At 36.3% G+C, this 17,154-nt stretch overlaps 3 protein-coding genes across 5 annotated transcripts; 2 read left to right on the plus strand and 1 right to left on the minus strand.

Moving 5' to 3' along the window:
- Nucleotides 1-84: 84 nt before the first annotated feature.
- LOC100251405 (dihydrolipoyllysine-residue acetyltransferase component 2 of pyruvate dehydrogenase complex, mitochondrial) lies at nucleotides 85-8,995 on the plus strand. Of its 3 annotated transcripts, none has more exons than XM_059739439.1 (20): nucleotides 85-222; nucleotides 359-408; nucleotides 1,849-1,942; nucleotides 3,568-3,662; nucleotides 3,818-3,915; nucleotides 4,005-4,045; nucleotides 4,367-4,422; nucleotides 4,507-4,581; nucleotides 4,702-4,794; nucleotides 5,919-6,164; nucleotides 6,277-6,349; nucleotides 6,436-6,530; nucleotides 6,726-6,811; nucleotides 6,916-6,991; nucleotides 7,754-7,821; nucleotides 7,910-7,976; nucleotides 8,074-8,169; nucleotides 8,256-8,358; nucleotides 8,450-8,545; nucleotides 8,649-8,995. In XM_059739439.1, the coding sequence occupies exons 2-20, from the start codon at nucleotides 370-372 to the stop codon at nucleotides 8,717-8,719; spliced, it is 1,668 nt and encodes a 555-aa protein (XP_059595422.1). In that variant the 5' UTR covers nucleotides 85-222; nucleotides 359-369; the 3' UTR covers nucleotides 8,720-8,995. The 3 variants fall into 3 exon arrangements, with proteins under 3 accessions (XP_059595422.1, XP_010654495.1, XP_010654497.1); XM_010656193.3 differs by having other exon boundaries at nucleotides 99-270; XM_010656195.3 differs by having other exon boundaries at nucleotides 119-274.
- Nucleotides 8,996-11,304: 2,309 nt separating this feature from the next.
- LOC100246267 (mitochondrial import inner membrane translocase subunit TIM23-1) lies at nucleotides 11,305-12,430 on the minus strand. Its single transcript, XM_002277974.5, has one exon. It carries the CDS (start codon nucleotides 12,326-12,328, stop codon nucleotides 11,615-11,617), a length of 714 nt encoding a protein of 237 aa, XP_002278010.2. The 5' UTR covers nucleotides 12,329-12,430; the 3' UTR covers nucleotides 11,305-11,614.
- Nucleotides 12,431-13,110: 680 nt separating this feature from the next.
- Nucleotides 13,111-17,151, plus strand: LOC100852734 (uncharacterized). Its single transcript, XM_010656198.2, has 9 exons — nucleotides 13,111-13,322; nucleotides 13,406-13,504; nucleotides 14,159-14,263; nucleotides 14,996-15,103; nucleotides 15,260-15,331; nucleotides 15,431-15,481; nucleotides 15,754-15,816; nucleotides 15,915-16,039; nucleotides 16,591-17,151. Exons 1-9 carry the CDS (start codon nucleotides 13,143-13,145, stop codon nucleotides 16,652-16,654), a joined length of 867 nt encoding a protein of 288 aa, XP_010654500.1. The 5' UTR covers nucleotides 13,111-13,142; the 3' UTR covers nucleotides 16,655-17,151.
- The last annotated feature ends 3 nt before the right edge of the window (nucleotides 17,152-17,154 follow it).

Below are 17,154 nucleotides of genomic sequence, written 5' to 3' on the forward strand. Positions count from 1 at the left end.
ACGTCACACATTGGACTTCAACGTGTCCAATACGACGTCGTGGCGAGCTGAGACTAGTGTACTGAGCCTGCGGTCCTGCGGAGGAATTGTATATAAGTAGCTGCCACGCCACGCGCACGCACCAACCACATTTTTCTCGCTTTCACCTCTGTTTGGTTCGCTAGAAAAATAGAGAAAGCAAAAATTAAAAAGCGAAGGGAGGAAAAGAAAACCGATCTACTGGTCCTCTTCGACTCATTCCAAACCCTAAACCTCACGAATCGATCTGTTGTCCGTACAATCTTAATCTCTCCTCAGCCGATTTTTCTTCTATTTTTTTCTCTCCAAATTTTTATTTGTGTTTTTTGTTCTTGATTAGAGCTTCGCACCATGACCTACACATCTCGCGTGTTCAATCATTCCAAAAAGGTACTCACATATATAAAAATATATATGCAGATGAAAATATGTGTTTTGCAGTCTCTGATTTTTAGGTAATTGTGTTCTTGCTGTGGCAATGTTTTTGTTTTTGGTTTGAAATAATCTGAAATTAGGTTTGTATTGTGGAACACTGTTGAAGCTGTGTTGAGATTGAATTTGATCGAAACCGAATCATTTCATTTTCAAGGTTTATTTTGTTTGAATTTGACCTTTTATTTGGGCTTCTTTTTTTTTTTTTGTGCTTTTTTGTATTGTGAATTGTGTGATTAAAAGAACTAGTGATTTAAATTTCAATTTAGAGCTTCTAGTGAAGGGTGTTATGAAATAGCCATCAGTTTTCCTCGTTGTGGCTTTATCTTTGAAACAAAATGTGTTTTGAGGTTTACAAGTGAGAACAATGTTGAATGCTAACATTCATTATCAAATAATGGGAACTTCACCGATTTATAGGCATCTGATAATATTCATGTACTAATCATGTGAGATACAAAAACCTCTCCAACAATAGGAACTTGAGCGATTTAGAGGCATTTGATAATCTTCACAGAGTAACCATGTGAAATTGGAATTTCATAAATGATAGCCTCTAAAATGAAAACCCAATAGCTATGCCTAAAATATGTTGTTCTGGCAATGGGTTCTCAGGAAAGACAGTACATGCAATCGTTTCATACAGATATAATGACATGGATGAATGCACTATATAGACATATTAATCAACAACTAACTGCATGTTAGAAATGTTAGAAGTGAAGCTTTTGTATAAATCAGGAAAACTTTAGTTAGATACTATTAGTCAAGCTGTCTAATAGAACACCGTGCATGAGATGATGATTTAGGGGTTAAAAGCCAAGATTATGGTTTATGGTCGCACCTGATTTGGAGTTTTGTCTAGGGTCTGAATTAAAACCAAAGTTAGATTTAGTACGTAATCATGGTGAAATTAAAAGTTAGTGTATTTTAGTTAACAAAGCACCATATAGAATCTAATGTTTTCTCTTGAAAATAAACAAAGAACTTTATGGAGGATTTACACTTAAAACACATTGAATGTCAATGCACTCTAAATGAGATGAAATATCAGAAGGCAGATGGTTTGTAGCCAAGAAAGGAGAGAAGAAACAGGACTACAAAAGAAGAAAGGAAGGAAAACCAGAAAGCAATGCTTCTGAAGTTTAGATCTCAAGTCTATTCTTTCTCCCGCTCTTGGTTTTTGAAGTTTTTGGGGATGCTTACTTGGGGAAACAGATACATATTCAAGGAGCACCTCTTTTAAATTATTTGACATAAGATTTGCAATTTGTTGTCTTAATTGGATGAAGCTCTGCACCACTTCCTGCCAAACTGAGAATATGTGTTTTCACTCTCTTTTGTATGCCAACCACTGAAAATGGAAGCTCCTCTTATGATACTTGTGCTCTTTTACAGCTAAGAAATGCTCCCAACTTACTACGGCAGGAGCATTCCACTTTGGTCCGTTGGTTTTCTAACAAGGCTCGTCCCTTCAGCAGCAAAGGAGATGGTATGTTGCTGATCATGGTGAACAAGGGTCTAATTTATCTTTCATTTAGTAATTAAAATGTCAGTTACTGCTGTCTATGGCTCCAAGTTCAATTAGCCTGCCTAGAGGTTTACGAGTTTATTTTACATTGCCAATCAGATAAATTAGGGTCTATTTTTGCTTCTACTTTCTTGTGTACTGCATTTTTCTGAATATTATCGAAGATTCTGCATATGTAGTCAATCAAAGAAAGCAGATTTTTTTTTATATTATATATGTCCACCCTTGCTTGCATCTGTGATCATGTTTTTGTGGGTTTCCAAATGTCCTTGTTTACACCTCAAAGGTGTCTGTGTGCACACAACATATGCATGTAGACATCCATGGAATCAGGTTTGGCCGGCTTATGTGCATCTAAATGCATGTGGTGCTGAAGAGTTCCAATTGTACTATCATATGTGAGTTCTGGATTCATGACACATATCAAGCATGTGACCCAAAATTGTCTTAACAAAGCATTAACCACGTGTGATGTATAATTTTGTAATATTCATATATGGTTTCTGTTATACACATATACACCTTGAATTTTTAATTATTGCCACTAATTCAATATAGATTCCTTGCCTCTTAGGATTTCTATTTCCATAGTCTATTTTCTTTTCATTTTGTGTATGCTCTTTTATTTTGTGAATGGAAAACTGCAAGGTAGGTGATTCATAGGCAACTAAACACTTCTTATATCTTCACTACAAGGTGAGTTTTGGATTGAACGTAGGATCTACCCCCAACAACCAGCTGATGACCAAGATATGCAAATTTATGTTGCCACCAGCCATCCTATAGGGGTACCAAAAAACTGTTGATAAGCTTCATTGATTCTCCTTAATAAATTTTTTTAATAGGTAAATGTTTATCCTCACCAAGACTTGAACTTGGAACCTCCTATAAGTTCTCCCCAACCCTTTTCCACTTGAATTGGGCCTCAAGGGTTTCATTGATGCTCATTAATAGTGTCAAAAAGGTTCCATGAAAATCAAGTTGGTGCCAGTTTGTTGTTACCTATTGTCCACCAAGACTAGTAAAAGGCTCTATGCACATATTATGCATGATGTACATTGTTTTAAAAAAATTAGATCCATATAGGGAATCCAACAGAAGGTTAAAAGGTAAAAATTATTGATTGGAGGTAATGACAAATCCTTTTATTTTATTTTATTTGATCAGAGTAATATGAAATCTTTTGGTTGGGTAAAATGTTTTTAGTTATCCCTTTGTCATATAAGTGGCAGGCAAGATTCAATCTCCTGATTACCTATAACAGTTAGAGAACAGACAATCAACTGGGGGTATGTTAGGGACAACCTCTATGATATCATGTTAGGAGGAGATTTACAACATTTAAGTATCTTAGCACCCAAGTCTGTCCTAATATGGTACTTATAGAGTTATGGCACTGGAGTATATGGGAGCATTTAGCATGAAAACTCAAAAGTTTCACCCCCTTTGCCCTAGGGTTGATAATGTTGATAAGCTCACTGCATCAGGTTCCCTAATTCACATAGCAAGTTGGCTTCAGTAACTGCAGCACCAGGCTGCTCTTTGGTTTTGTATTTGTTGTTGTAAGAAAAGTTTGTAATTCCCAGATATTCTGAAGATACCTGGAGAAAGATATCGGGATTGTAACTCTCCGAGCACTGCCAGCTTCAGTCACACTTATAGAGCAATAAATACTGATACGGTAAGTTGGAGCTTCTCAGTTTTATCCGTTACATCTCTTCTTCTTCATCACCATCATCTTTTTCTTTTGTCTTTGCTAGACTCATTATTTTTAATAAATATGTGTTCATTGTCCAAACTAAGAATTCATGAGCCAACTATCATACGCTTCTGTAGATAACATCGTTAGGAATATTCGAGGGCAATGTTTCAAGGACAGCAATGAAAATGGGAATTCCAGTGACTGGTTCTCTGTTGAGCAAAGGTTTTTCAGGGTATGTCTTGTGCCATTTGTCAAACTATTTCTTAATGATTACATGTAACGTTATGGAACTTTGTTAATTATTCTTTAATCTGATTTCAGTTCATGCATGCATCTAAGAAGAGGTTTTTCATCAGATTCAGGTGAAGTGTGATTTCTTTTCTACTTTGACTTCAATAATACTATTCCCTTTGTAGCATTCTATGATGCCATTTTTTTATAACTAAAATATACACTTAATGACAAGCTGCCCTTTAATCATGCTTTTAGGAGAATCTTGCATTGTTTCATCTCCATGCAACAAATGTTTTGTTGCCGCTCTGCTCATGTTTTTTCTCAAGTTATAATATTATTGCTAACTAACTCTCATATGAATGATTTAGTCATTAATCTACTGCTGCTCCTACCTAATTTATGTTGGAATGGTTTATGATATATGGACGATTCTGTGCAATAAATGACAGGTCTTCCTGCACATCAAAAGATTGGAATGCCTTCTCTTTCTCCTACAATGACTGAGGCATGTGCCTTTCTGAAGCTATGAGAATACAAACCATGCTCAATTTACTGTTTTATGATTGAATGTTTTGTTTATCAAATGCAGGGTAACATTGCGAGGTGGTTGAAGAAAGAGGGTGATAAAATCTCTCCTGGTGAAGTGCTCTGTGAAGTTGAGACTGTAGGGCCCTTGTACTCTGAGTCTGTTGGTTAAATTCTCTCAATTAATGGAGCACTCCGGTTAGGTGCTTTACTCATCTGGAAAACTGACGTTTACCTTTCATTGAATTGATATTTGTAGGATAAAGCAACAGTTGAGATGGAATGCATGGAAGAAGGATACCTTGCTAAGATAATTCAAGGAGATGGGGCAAAAGAAATTAAAGTTGGTGAGGTATTGCTTTTATTTGTCACTAAGGTCACTTGGTTGCTATTGTCTAACTCTTTCTTTCAAAGCTAGCTGCTTTCTATCTCATGTGTTTGCCAGCCATCAAATTATAGCATTTTCATAAATTGCATCTAGCTCACTTTTGAGCTTCAAACTTTTAATATATTTTTCCCTGCCAGGCTCTGCATGCTTATTTCTGATGCCATCTCTTCTTTGACTGAAGTTAAAACCTTCCAAAACATTAAAATTGGCTGCAGACCCTAGATTATCTTTGCCTCAATGGTCTGTCTATGTAACTAACTATGTCGCAAATATGATATGATGCTATAAGTAAAATGCCTTTTGGTTAAGTTTGTTGTTTGGCCAAGTAAGGCACTTCTTAAATATGAATTTCATTTCTCTACCACATTTACTGCTTGCCATTCCAATTAAGAAAATTCATGGTATTATTAGGAAAAAGCATGAAGATAGAAATTTTCAATGGATTTGCAATTCCCAAATTGTGCTTAGGCTTAAATATGCTAAATGTCATGTGAACTAATGGCTCAAGATTCCATAGCTTAATGTAAAACTTTTTTGTCTAATTTGATCTTTCCGAGCATCAAGATATGTTGCAGGCATAATCCAGTTGATGTGATCATGGGTGTACTATAGTTCCAATACTCTGGGAGAATCATCAAAAGATAGAGTTAGCTTTCATTCCTTGTTGGTTCATTCATTGGTTTGTTGCAAGTAACCAAATCATCTAAGTGGACCTCTCTCATATTATTATCAATTGTTAATATTCTCACTAATGCATTAACTTTCATTCTACATTACTTTTCTTGCCAACCATACATTTAAATATCATATTTCATTTTCACGGTCATGTTATTTCTTGACTGCCTAGCAATCAATGAAATAAACTTGGATGACAGTAGCTTTGTCTTAAAGATTTTCCTGCCTTTCCTGTAGAAACCAGGCATGTTTACGATAGTTGGATCTTCTGTCTTCAGTATTGAAACAAAACCATTGTTTTTTTTTTTGGTTAAATTATCTTAACCTGTGGCAATTTGGTTAGTAAATAAAGAATAAAATCACTCTGGAATTTGTTTATTAACATAGGGAATCTGTATTATGTTTTGAAATAGGTGATTGCTATAACTGTGGAGGAAGAGGAAGACATTGCAAAATTCAAGGATTATAAACCTTCCCCATCAGATGCTGCAGCGGAAAGCAAAGGATCATCTGATTCTACCCCACCAAAAAAAGAAGAGGTAAAAGAGGAACCTACCAGTTCTCCAGAGCCAAAGAGTTCTAAGGCTAGTGCAGCTCCTTCAACAGAAGGTCGCATTTTTGCTAGTCCTCTTGCAAGAAAACTGGCTGAAGAACACAATGTATGTTAAATACGATACTGAGACTAAAACTTTGTTATTCATCCATTAATTTCATATTGACTAATGGTGAGTTGATTCTCGTGCATCATTCGATTCTTTTCCATGAAAGTAGGTACCTCTTTCAAGCATCAAAGGAACGGGTACTGGTGGAAGCATTGTGAAGGCTGATATTGAAGATTACTTGGGTATATTTTATTTTTATACACTATTCTTCAATGGTAATTTAAGCTGATTATTGGAAATTTTATTTATATTTTCCACTATAATGTAGCTTCTCGTGGGAAGGAAGGTTCACTAACAGCTCCTAAGGTCACCGATACAATGGCATTAGATTACACGGACCTCCCTCATTCTCAGATAAGAAAGGTAATACTTATTCCGAACTCTTGTTCTAGCATCTTTTGGGGTTCCAATGCATATTATAGAAATCCATTCTATTTAGCCATGTTTCTTCTGTTTGTTTGCAAGCTTTCAGATCTATGCTTAATCTTTCCTATTGTTAATATTTAGCACATTGAAGCTTCATCTTCTGAAGTCAACTTTTTGGTATTACCTTGACAGATCACAGCTTCACGCCTATTATTATCGAAGCAGACTATTCCCCATTATTATTTGACAGTGGATACATGTGTTGACAAACTTATGGAGTGAGCATTAGTTCCTTCCATCTTTTAAAAAATAACCCACGTTTCAATCTTCTGTGATGATCTAAGCTGTTGCTCTCTCTCTCTCTCTCTCTCTCTCTCTGCAGTTTGCGAAGCCAACTCAATTCAATACAAGAAGCTTCTGGTGGCAAGCGGATATCCATCAATGATCTTGTAATTAAGGTACTAAATTTTCCTAGCAAAATAACTCTTCATGGTTGAGACATGCAAATTGTTTTCTATTCTCGTCCATGTTAAAACCCCAAGGGGATAGTGAAGATGCTGGGAGCAAGTTCAGAGTAGAACCAGTTCTAGCGACACCACCACAATAACAGTGACATCTGTTATCTGAGGTTTTTCAGTTTGCTCTTTGAAAAAGAAAAAGGTTAAATTGAAAATGTGATGAGCATGCTGCATCAAAAAATTATAAGCAGGTTTGGGAACTGTTTTTGAATACACCTTTTTATTCTTAAAAACAGAACACTGTTCTGTTTTTTAGATTTGAAAATACGATTGATAATTGTTTGACAAAAAACAATCTTTTGAGAACTTGTTTTGAAAATAGGGTATTTTTTTGAGAATATATTTTAATTATTTTTAGTTGTTTTCACTTGATTTTTTGGGGCTTGGTATAAAATATAATTATACAAATATGAAGAATGATTAAAAATTACAAATAAAAGTTATTTTTAAGAAATATTTGGAAACACAAAAAATAGGTTGAGAACATTCTAATTCCAAACATTAGAAAATATAAAAGAACTATTTTTTAAAAATATTTTTAAAAAATGTTTTCAAAAATATTGCCAAAGGACATTTCTTTATCACCATAAAACCAGCCCTTTCAGCCTTGAGAAATGGATGCTACTACCTTACTTTAGGAATAGCTACTTGGGAGGAACGGTGACATGATTTAGAAAATTTCATAATAATTTCTTATTGCAGGCTGCTGCTTTGGCTCTTCGAAAAGTTCCTCAATGCAATAGTTCATGGACCAATGACTATATTCGTCAGTAAGTAATAGATCTTAGATGTTAACATTGCTATTTAATTACCATATCACATACACTCTTAACATTTTTCTTTTTGGGACTAATCCAGGTACCACAATGTGAATATCAATGTTGCTGTGCAGACGGATAATGGACTCTTTGTCCCCGTCATCAAGGTGGGTTATTTCTCAGTTTGTTTATAATTGAAACAGTTTATGCTTTTAGTTCCAATAAAAGTTTATTTAACACAAAATCATACCATGAAATTTGCAGGACGCAGACAAGAAAGGTCTGTCCAAGATTTCTGAAGAGGTCAAGCAGTTGGCCCAGAAAGCCAAGGAGAACAACTTGAAGCCCGTAGATTATGAGGTAAAAATTATGTTTCAATGTTATTAGTTGTTGGCAAGTGATCGCTAGGGTTTAACATATGAAAACTGGCTTCGTCCTCCTTGCAGGGAGGGACATTTACTGTGTCTAATCTGGGAGGACCCTTTGGTATCAAGCAATTCTGTGCCATCATCAATCCTCCTCAGTCAGGCATTCTAGCCATTGGGTCTGGTAAGATAAAGACGCTTAATATTAATGCCCTTTTGTACATTCATCATCATCATCATCCCCATCCTCATTGATGAACTCTGTTCTTTTGCAGCCGACAAGAGGGTTGTACCTGGCACAGGCCCTGATGAATTCAAGTTTGCCTCCTTCATGTCAGTGACACTAAGCTGTGATCATCGTGTCATTGATGGTAAGTAGCTCTTAACGAGTATGTATATTAAGATGTGAGTAGGCGCCTTCATTCCAGGCCAGCTTTTACATTTAACACAAACACTCTCGGCCTTTGCTTGCAGGTGCAATTGGTGCAGAATGGCTGAAGGCGTTCAAATCCTATATCGAGAACCCAGAATCAATGTTGCTGTAGGTCAAACAACAGCTTCCCATCACACGTCAAAACATATGTTAACTTTTAATGTTATGAATCCAGATGAGGGACATTCTGAGTTCGAGTGAAGTATTCATTTCTTGAGTTGTGAGATTTGGTCGCAGATGGGAAAGGCTGCATGCATGGATTTTTTAGAAGAATAAGACGACGGGGATTGAGGCAATCGAACTCTCAATTTTGGTCAAGTAGAGTGTAAAGCTTCCTTCTATCCAGAAGATGTTTCCCTTGAAATGTATCATCATCTTTTTGGCAGGCTTTCGTCGGCGTCGGATGTTTGTTAGACTTGCCATGCTAATAATCCAACCCCAAAATGGTTTATCCAAAAACAACCCAGAGACGTCAATCACAGTATCATGCCCAACCCTCACGCTTGGGCGGGGCCAATAAGGCGTGACCAATTTGCCTTCCATCCAAGATATTATAGTCTGTTTGGAAATTGATTTTTTTTAATATTAGTTATAAAAATAGATTTTTTTTTTTAAATGCTATGATAAATAATTAAAAATATGAACAATATTTTGAAAATTTTTGTATTACAAATAAATGCACACCACCTTCATAAAAAATAAGTCAAAAAATTTTGAATGCTTAAATTTTCAAATAACTTTTTCTAAAGACAATGACTTTCAAAAACAGCTTTTAAAAATAGAAAAGCAGCTTTTTTGAAATTTTTTTCTAAAAACATTTTCCCCTAAAAACTTTAATAATATAAATTCATTCCTTTTATTTTCCATTTTATACAAACAATGCAGAATCTAAAATATACAAACTTTTTTTTCTTAAAAATTTTCATTTTATTTACTTTTTCTTGTAAAGGCCTTCCTAGATTTTTAACTTGTTCTTTACTAAAAAAACACCTATGAGGAAAGAAAAAAATCTTTTTAATTTATGATTTTTTCCTTTTAATTTAAAATTTTTTAAAATTTTAAATAATTATTATTTCATCTATTTTCCGATATACCAAGAGTAACACTTATTTCTTCTTTCTTTTTTTCCTTTTTGTGATACGAAGGAAGCCTTCTATTGAGCTCCTGAAATGGGCAACATAAAACTCATTTTTACCCTTTCGTTTGTGTAGGATTTGCTCAAGACAAACAGCATACCATTTGAAAATTTCCCCAGAAAATTCAAGACAAGTTCTATTCATTGGATTCTCCAACTAGAGAAGAGAGCAACTCAGCTCAAAATACCTACCCAACTGTGCCTTTCTTTGGCTAATGCATGGCAACACCACACCCTCAAATCTCCAGGCTGCTCAATCTTGGGGTGGTTGAACCTGCATCAAACCCAAACTTGGCCGGAGCTCAACAATCCCCAGATCAAGAATGGTTCAGAAAATCAGGTAAAAGACAGGCTTGTTCACCCCTTCATTCACCTATGCAACTAATAAAAGCCTGCACTTGCAGGGCTATCGATACAGCAAACAGTTCTATGAGTAGAACAGAACCACACATAAGACCGAGGACACACATAAATCAGCAAACTTTCAGGTATCCTTGCCATTGGTGCATTCTTTTAGATATGTTCTTGTTTCAGCCATAGATCAAGCCAAGCATCACAGCCACTACCAATTGGTGCACATTGCTCAAATGTACACCCAACTATGCCAATCACGGGATCGTAGACATCAATTACACTAAAGGTACAAACCCTCCACTACATCCAGAGTCCACCGGGTGTGATTCAGGATTCTTCATAAAAACCAAACCAGACTTTAATCTTCACTCTAAATGTAAAATCCACTTTGACATCCATATCAGAACAATGACATACACATCAATCACACTGTTTTCAGTGCCCTCAGCCCAAGTGAGACAATGCCATGACTCATCATTCCCCAAGAACAATGAAAATGTCGCACTGAACTTGCATCTGGAGAAGTTTGACAATCTACTATTGCAGTGACCGAGCGAGGCATTAACATCGCTCATTGTTCCCTAAGAACTATAAACAATTAAAACCCTTCTCTTAAAAGGTCATTGGCATGTTAAAACAATCTACACAGACAGGTGGAGAGACAAAGATTACCATCCCGAGAATTTGAACAGTGAGACACTGCTATTACTCATGATTCACTGGGAGCAATGAGAATGTCAATGTGAACTTGTACCCATAAAAGTTTCACAATCTAATTTTGCAAAGACCAAGTGAGGTATTGCCATCACTCACTTTCCCAAGAACAATGAGAATGCTAATCTGAACTTTTACCGAGAAAGGTTTCACAATCTAGTGCTGCAGAATACCAAGTGAGGCATTGCCATTACTCATTGTTTCCCAAAAACCACACACACATTACAACCCTACATGTTAAAACAGTGAACACAAGAAATTGGTGAGATAAACCAAGAATTTGAACTCTGAAGACATACACCAGTTCACATCAAACCACATAACCCCAACACAACAGTTTCAAAATATACAAAACAACAGAATGACACTGAAAATTATGAGTTTGATAAGAAAACAATCTATACAGAGCATTGGAGAGCCCATACGAACAACCTGAAAATTCGAACTTTATAAAGAGCTATACTAGTTCACCTCAAACCATCACCAGATAAAGATGAACACAAAGACACCGAAAATTATGAGTTCCATTGAGAATGCAGAACACAATACATTGATGCAGATTATGAAGCTAAGTGTTTGGTTCAAATCTCATATCAACATAGATGTTGGTGCCATCCCATTTCAGGTTTTTATTATTCATCATCATGGATCAATACAACATTACAGAGGGAAATCAAAGTAACCATCAGAGCATGTATATATCATCTCAAGCTGGAAAATTCGACGAATTTCAAGACGATTAGAGAATATAATTCTTTCATATGGTTAACTAATCAAAATTGGATTTGAATGGTGGTGCAAACCCTAGATCGGCACGTATCGCTTCAACACCTGCTTCGCCGTCACCGCTGCCCCAACCACCACCCCACCGATCGCCCCCGCTACCGCCGCCGACCTCACCCCAGCCGCCGCCCGATACAGCGCGCCGGTGCCCAGACCCGCCACCACGCTGTTAACCACATCGTCGGTGTCCCTCACCGCCACAATCCCGCTCTCCAAACCCGCGTACATCAACCCGATCACGCCGGCCCGGTTCCCGAATTTTCTTCCCGCGTGGCCGGAGGCGTTGAGGATCCGGTTGATCCGCAGTTTCACAGTGTCCCCGGGCTCCGACGCTTTGACACCGTCGACTAGGCCCTTGGCGGCGCCGGAGAGTGCGCCGGAAAGGTAGCCGATGCCTGTGTAGTAGGTGAGGTTTTCACCCCAGGAACGGCGTTGGGCAACGGACTCTTCCTGGAAGAGGAACTCCGGCGACGTGGGAAGTTTGTAGATATTTTGGATTGGGATTTGGAGGTCTTGATAGGGGTTGTACAAACGACGATTGTCGTTGTCGTTTTGAGAGGTTCGTTGATCCATGTGAATGAAGCTCTCTAGGGTTAGGGTTTGGTCTTCTTCTTCTCCTTGCGTACAGGAGAGAGAGAGAGAGAGAGAGAGAGAGAGAGAGTTTGGCGAATCGACGACGATTTTGTGTGGAATCGGGCTGGTAGGGTTCGGTGTAGGTCGCTGGGTTAGACGCATTGGACCGGTTCAATTTTAATCGCCATCAGCAATAGAATTCCCAACGACGTCGTTTGAAATAAGCCAATAAAATTTTGTTCATGATTTTCTGACTTTTTTTTTTTTTTTTAGGTCCCTCCACCACCTTCTCCTTTTTTTTCTTCTTTAATTAATGTATTTATTTGATAAAATTTTATCAATTTTAACAAAAATAAATACGTTTTTATAATTATAAAATCAAAATTTCTTTTTAAAGTTACAAGAAAAAAAAATCAACTAGAATTAAGAAAAAATAGATATTATGTTATGGATTAAGAAAAAGAGTTTTAAACTTTATAAAACAATTTAAAATAATTCAATAATTTTCTATTCATTTTTTATTTTTCAAATAATTAATATAAATGAGTTAGGTGATACAACTTTTTAGTCAATAATTATATATAATTTAATAATTAAGTGTCACTATTTTATTAAAATATCACAAAATTATGAGAAGTTGTTATTAAAAATTATTTAATAAAATATTAAATATAACATTATAAAACTTTCAATAAATACAAAATCATAAAACTTTCAACTTATTAAAATAAAATTCTATAATATGAATAAATAAAAAGTAAAATAATTAAATTTAATTACCAGTCAAGGTAGATTAGTTGATTAGGGAAATATCGTCCTGTTCGATTCCTTTGATTCGTTTTTATCATTAATGATATTCTAAATTTATTCGATATTGATTGTTATATCAAGGATTCCAACTCGGTTATACAAGTTGAAATAAATATATATATATATATATTCGAAACACGACCCAAGTCGCAGAGACAGCAAAGAGATGAGAGCCAGTCCAACGCCATTATCTTCTTCTCACCTCCACCCACTCCTCGGCTCATTCGCCGCCGCCCGGCGGCTCCATCGTCGATATCCGCCACAGGGGAATCTGGGTTCTGACGACCATTACCAGAACAACGCCACCAAGTACTGGGACAAGTTCTACAAGCGCCACCAAAACAAGGTCACCGATCGCCCATAACCCATATCATTACTCCATTTTTGAATGCATTTCAAGTGTTGATTCTTCGTTTTTCTTTGTTTCAGTTCTTCAAGGACAGGCATTACTTGGAGAAGGACTGGGGAGCGTACTTCTCTGATGATCATTGTGGTACCTCATCAACCAATGGGAAGGTCCTTTTGGAGGTCTGGGTTTTTCTGATTAGGCTCTACCCATTAACGAATTTTTGAATTATTTAGAGTTTTATTGTGTGATGATGTGTTTGGGGCTGGGTTTTGACTTGATGGAGCTAAATTTATGTGACCCACATGATTGTTAATGTGGGTTTGCCTTGATCAGATGTATTGTACGGGTTTTGGTCCTTGAAAGTTTGCCCCTTTTTCTTGCTGAGGGAAGATGAGTATATTGATGGAAGTGAACCATTTTGGAAATGAAAATAGGGAGCTGTTGGGGATGGAGACTAATGAGGTTTAGTGATATGTGTTGTTCTTTTTCAGGGTGTGTATTGATTTTGTATTTGGGTTGTGGAAGGTGAGTTTTGTATGAGCTGAGAGTATGTGAATATGTTTGATCAAACACTTGACTGTTTAAGCATAGGGATTTTGTTAGATCAATAAAAAAGAAGAGTCAAGGGGCCTTGTTATATTTTTCTAAAATCTTGAATCTTATGCATTCTTCTTTTTCATATGTTTTCAACTTAGTTTTCTTCTATCCTCAATGAGAAAAATGATATTTTCTTTATAATATGGTGTTTGTAGCTCATAATTTGATGAACTTCTAGTTGTGGCATTAATTGGAACACATTTTTCTAAAAGCAATTTGGCATTTCCTCGGGGCAGGTTGGCTGTGGAGCTGGCAATACTATCTTTCCACTTGTGGCTGCTTATCCCAAACTTTATGTTCATGCTTGTGATTTCTCGCCCCTTGCAATTGAACTTGTTAAGGTTTGTCACTCTTTTTCCTTGTTAATTTAATGCATCCTTGAGTTCTGCTCCCTTCTCTAAATTGTATTTACTGTTTAGATGAAAAAGAGGAAATCCTGCTAAAATTTTCTCCTGTGTCTAGTTTAACTCACTGTCATCAATTATTTTTTGGTAGTTCAAGATTATTTATGATGCCACTGAATGCATGTTTTAATGGCTTTATTCACTTATTAGGCTGAACAGGGCACTGGTGAAATGGTGTCATAATGCTTGTGAATCAACTTGCATTTACACAACAGTCAATCTAGTTTGGCAACATTGTAAACATAACTCTACACCAGTAGTAAATCAATTTTTTGCCTAGTTGCTTTATTTCTAGATACCCATTTAATGCTTTGAATTAGGCTGAGAAATTTGTGAATTTTACATGTACCTCAACTGGCCCACATTAAGTGGACATTGATTACGGCTTTTACATACCTTTTTCATTAGATGTTGTAGGGGAACTTTTATCGGCTATGAAATATTCATTTATTCATGCCCATGATACCTGTTAGTCCATTTTCGAATTTTAAGATTTGTTCCCTAATGTTCATGCCTTATGTGTAAGTTCTTTTTGAATTTAATTCCGTGCCTGGGTGTCTCCTTATCCAATTTCATTTTTTGCGTTTTTTTTATTGTTCGGTTTCTGTTAGAGGTGCCAAAAGGCCACAGAGCAGTCTGAATAACTTAGCGTTGTTTTACTAAATGCAGTCTAATGTAGATTTCAGAGGAGATCGTGTAAATGCATTTGTCTATGATGTTGCAAGTGATGACCTTAGTGATAAAATTAAACCTTCATCTGTTGATGTCATTACCTTGGTAAGTGGAGAAATTATTTGAGATAGATGTTCTTGCCTCTGTGTTTGTGTTACTTGCATCCATCTTTAAACCATAGTTTTTTATCATCTTTGTATGAGCTCTAACTTGCTTTCAGATAACTCCCCTGTTCATATGAACAACTAACATGTTAAACAGATTTTCATGTTATCTGCAGTTTCTCCAAACAAGATGCCCCTGATTCTACAGAACCTGAAGAAAGTACTAAAGGTGGCTGTGGCATTGTATTGGTAGAGATACTTTTTTTCGTTTCTTATGTGTTCTTTGTTACACTAAAATGACATGAATGGTTTTACTTTCAATTTGCAGCCACATGGTGTTGTTCTTGTACGGGATTATGCTATTGGAGATTTCGCCCAAGTGAGTATACTAGTTCCCATTCCATATCCTCCTCTTCGATCTTATATATACATACACATATCTTTTCTGTTATTACAGATAGAGTGTAATTTGTGAATGCTCTCTCTCTGTATTTGAGGGAGGAGGAAGGGTATGAAATTATTCATCCATGTGGTATAAATACCCTTCTCTATCATTTGTCTGAGATTTGATGTCATTTCATTATCTTTTCTTTTCTCTGAATTAACTGAATCCTTCCCGTTTGATATATTAAATACTTGTCAACTTTTTAGGTGAAGCTCCGAGATAGGAATCAGAAAATCAGTGAGAACTTTTATGTCCGAAGGGATGGTACTGTAAGTATGCTGTAGATTATGTGTAGGAGTTCCTAGTACAGTGAGCAACATGCTCTGTGTGACCTAGTTTCTGATGGTTCTTCACTCGGGTACTCCAGTGCTCGTTTTACTTCTCTGAAGATTTCTTGTCAAACTTGTTTTCAAGAGCTGGCTTCACTACTGTAGATGTCAACATATATTGCAAACAGATAGAGAATCGTTCTCAGAATGTAACTATGAATAGGTATGTTTATTGTTCATCACCATTCCAACAATTTTCCTTTCTTGTTAATAGTCCATGAATATGTATGTCCAAATTTGCAGTATACTTGTAGTAGTAACACAGGTTAAAGTGCAAATTTTAGAGTCATGTCTTTGGCTCTTATATGATTACATTATTTTCTTCTCTTCTTTTAGTCAGGAAACCAGCATCTTATAGCCTCTAAAAGTTAAATGTCATTAATAAATTGTATGGGAATACAGAACCAAAGGAGGAATTTGCCTCCACAAATATATATTTAATAAAGAAATAGATAAAACACCCATGATCACAAGCAACAAACAGAAAGTAGATCCGAAAGAGAATCAACCGAGAGCAAGGACAAAGGAAAAAGGTTGAAAATTTAGAAGACACCGTCAAAGATAATGCATGTAATATATTGGCATCTAATTCGCTAGCAAATCTCTCTAGGTGAACATTTAGAAGTTGTTTCACTTCAAGAAATGATTTGACTTGCTTCTTTTCTAACACTGCTTTTTGGTTTGTTGTTTTCAACTTTTGACCTCTAATTTTAGGCGATGGATACGTGCCATATTCAGCAACTTTGGTTGCAATGTTCCTGATGCTGGTCCGATTTGAGGACTTTGACTGGTGACAGTTTTGGTGAAACATGGACTCAATGATCGCCCAAGTATGCTGGTGGAACTGTGGAGAAGTTCTTAACTAAAAGGCTTATACGCTTTCTATCTTGTGGCCTTAACTAAAAGGCTTGTTTGTTTCCTATCCTGCCAAAGAGAACTAAAGATGGAAGTTTCTGGTAAGACAGAAAGCTTTTGCGGCTGAAGTGATGAATTGAAGAAGCTTGTCCAACCCAACTCAAATTCAAAGAATTAATTGTAAAGAAGATCCTACTCTCCTACAAGCTCAGTTGAACCTGAATAAATATTTGAAAGAAGGCGGTATATCTGCAAGGACTTGGTGTCTTGCCCCATTCAGTCCTACAGTGTTTTTTAACAATCATGATTTATTCAAGTATGTGATATATAATTCCAATGATTCAGGTGTATGGGTGTTGTATTCCCTGAGGAGAACTGACTCCTTTCTACCTAATGAAAGATGGCCTGGTTTATAATTCAGAC

This window comes from Vitis vinifera, chromosome 9 (genome assembly GCF_030704535.1).
Source record: "Vitis vinifera cultivar Pinot Noir 40024 chromosome 9, ASM3070453v1".
Taxonomy (NCBI): Eukaryota; Viridiplantae; Streptophyta; class Magnoliopsida; order Vitales; family Vitaceae; genus Vitis; species Vitis vinifera.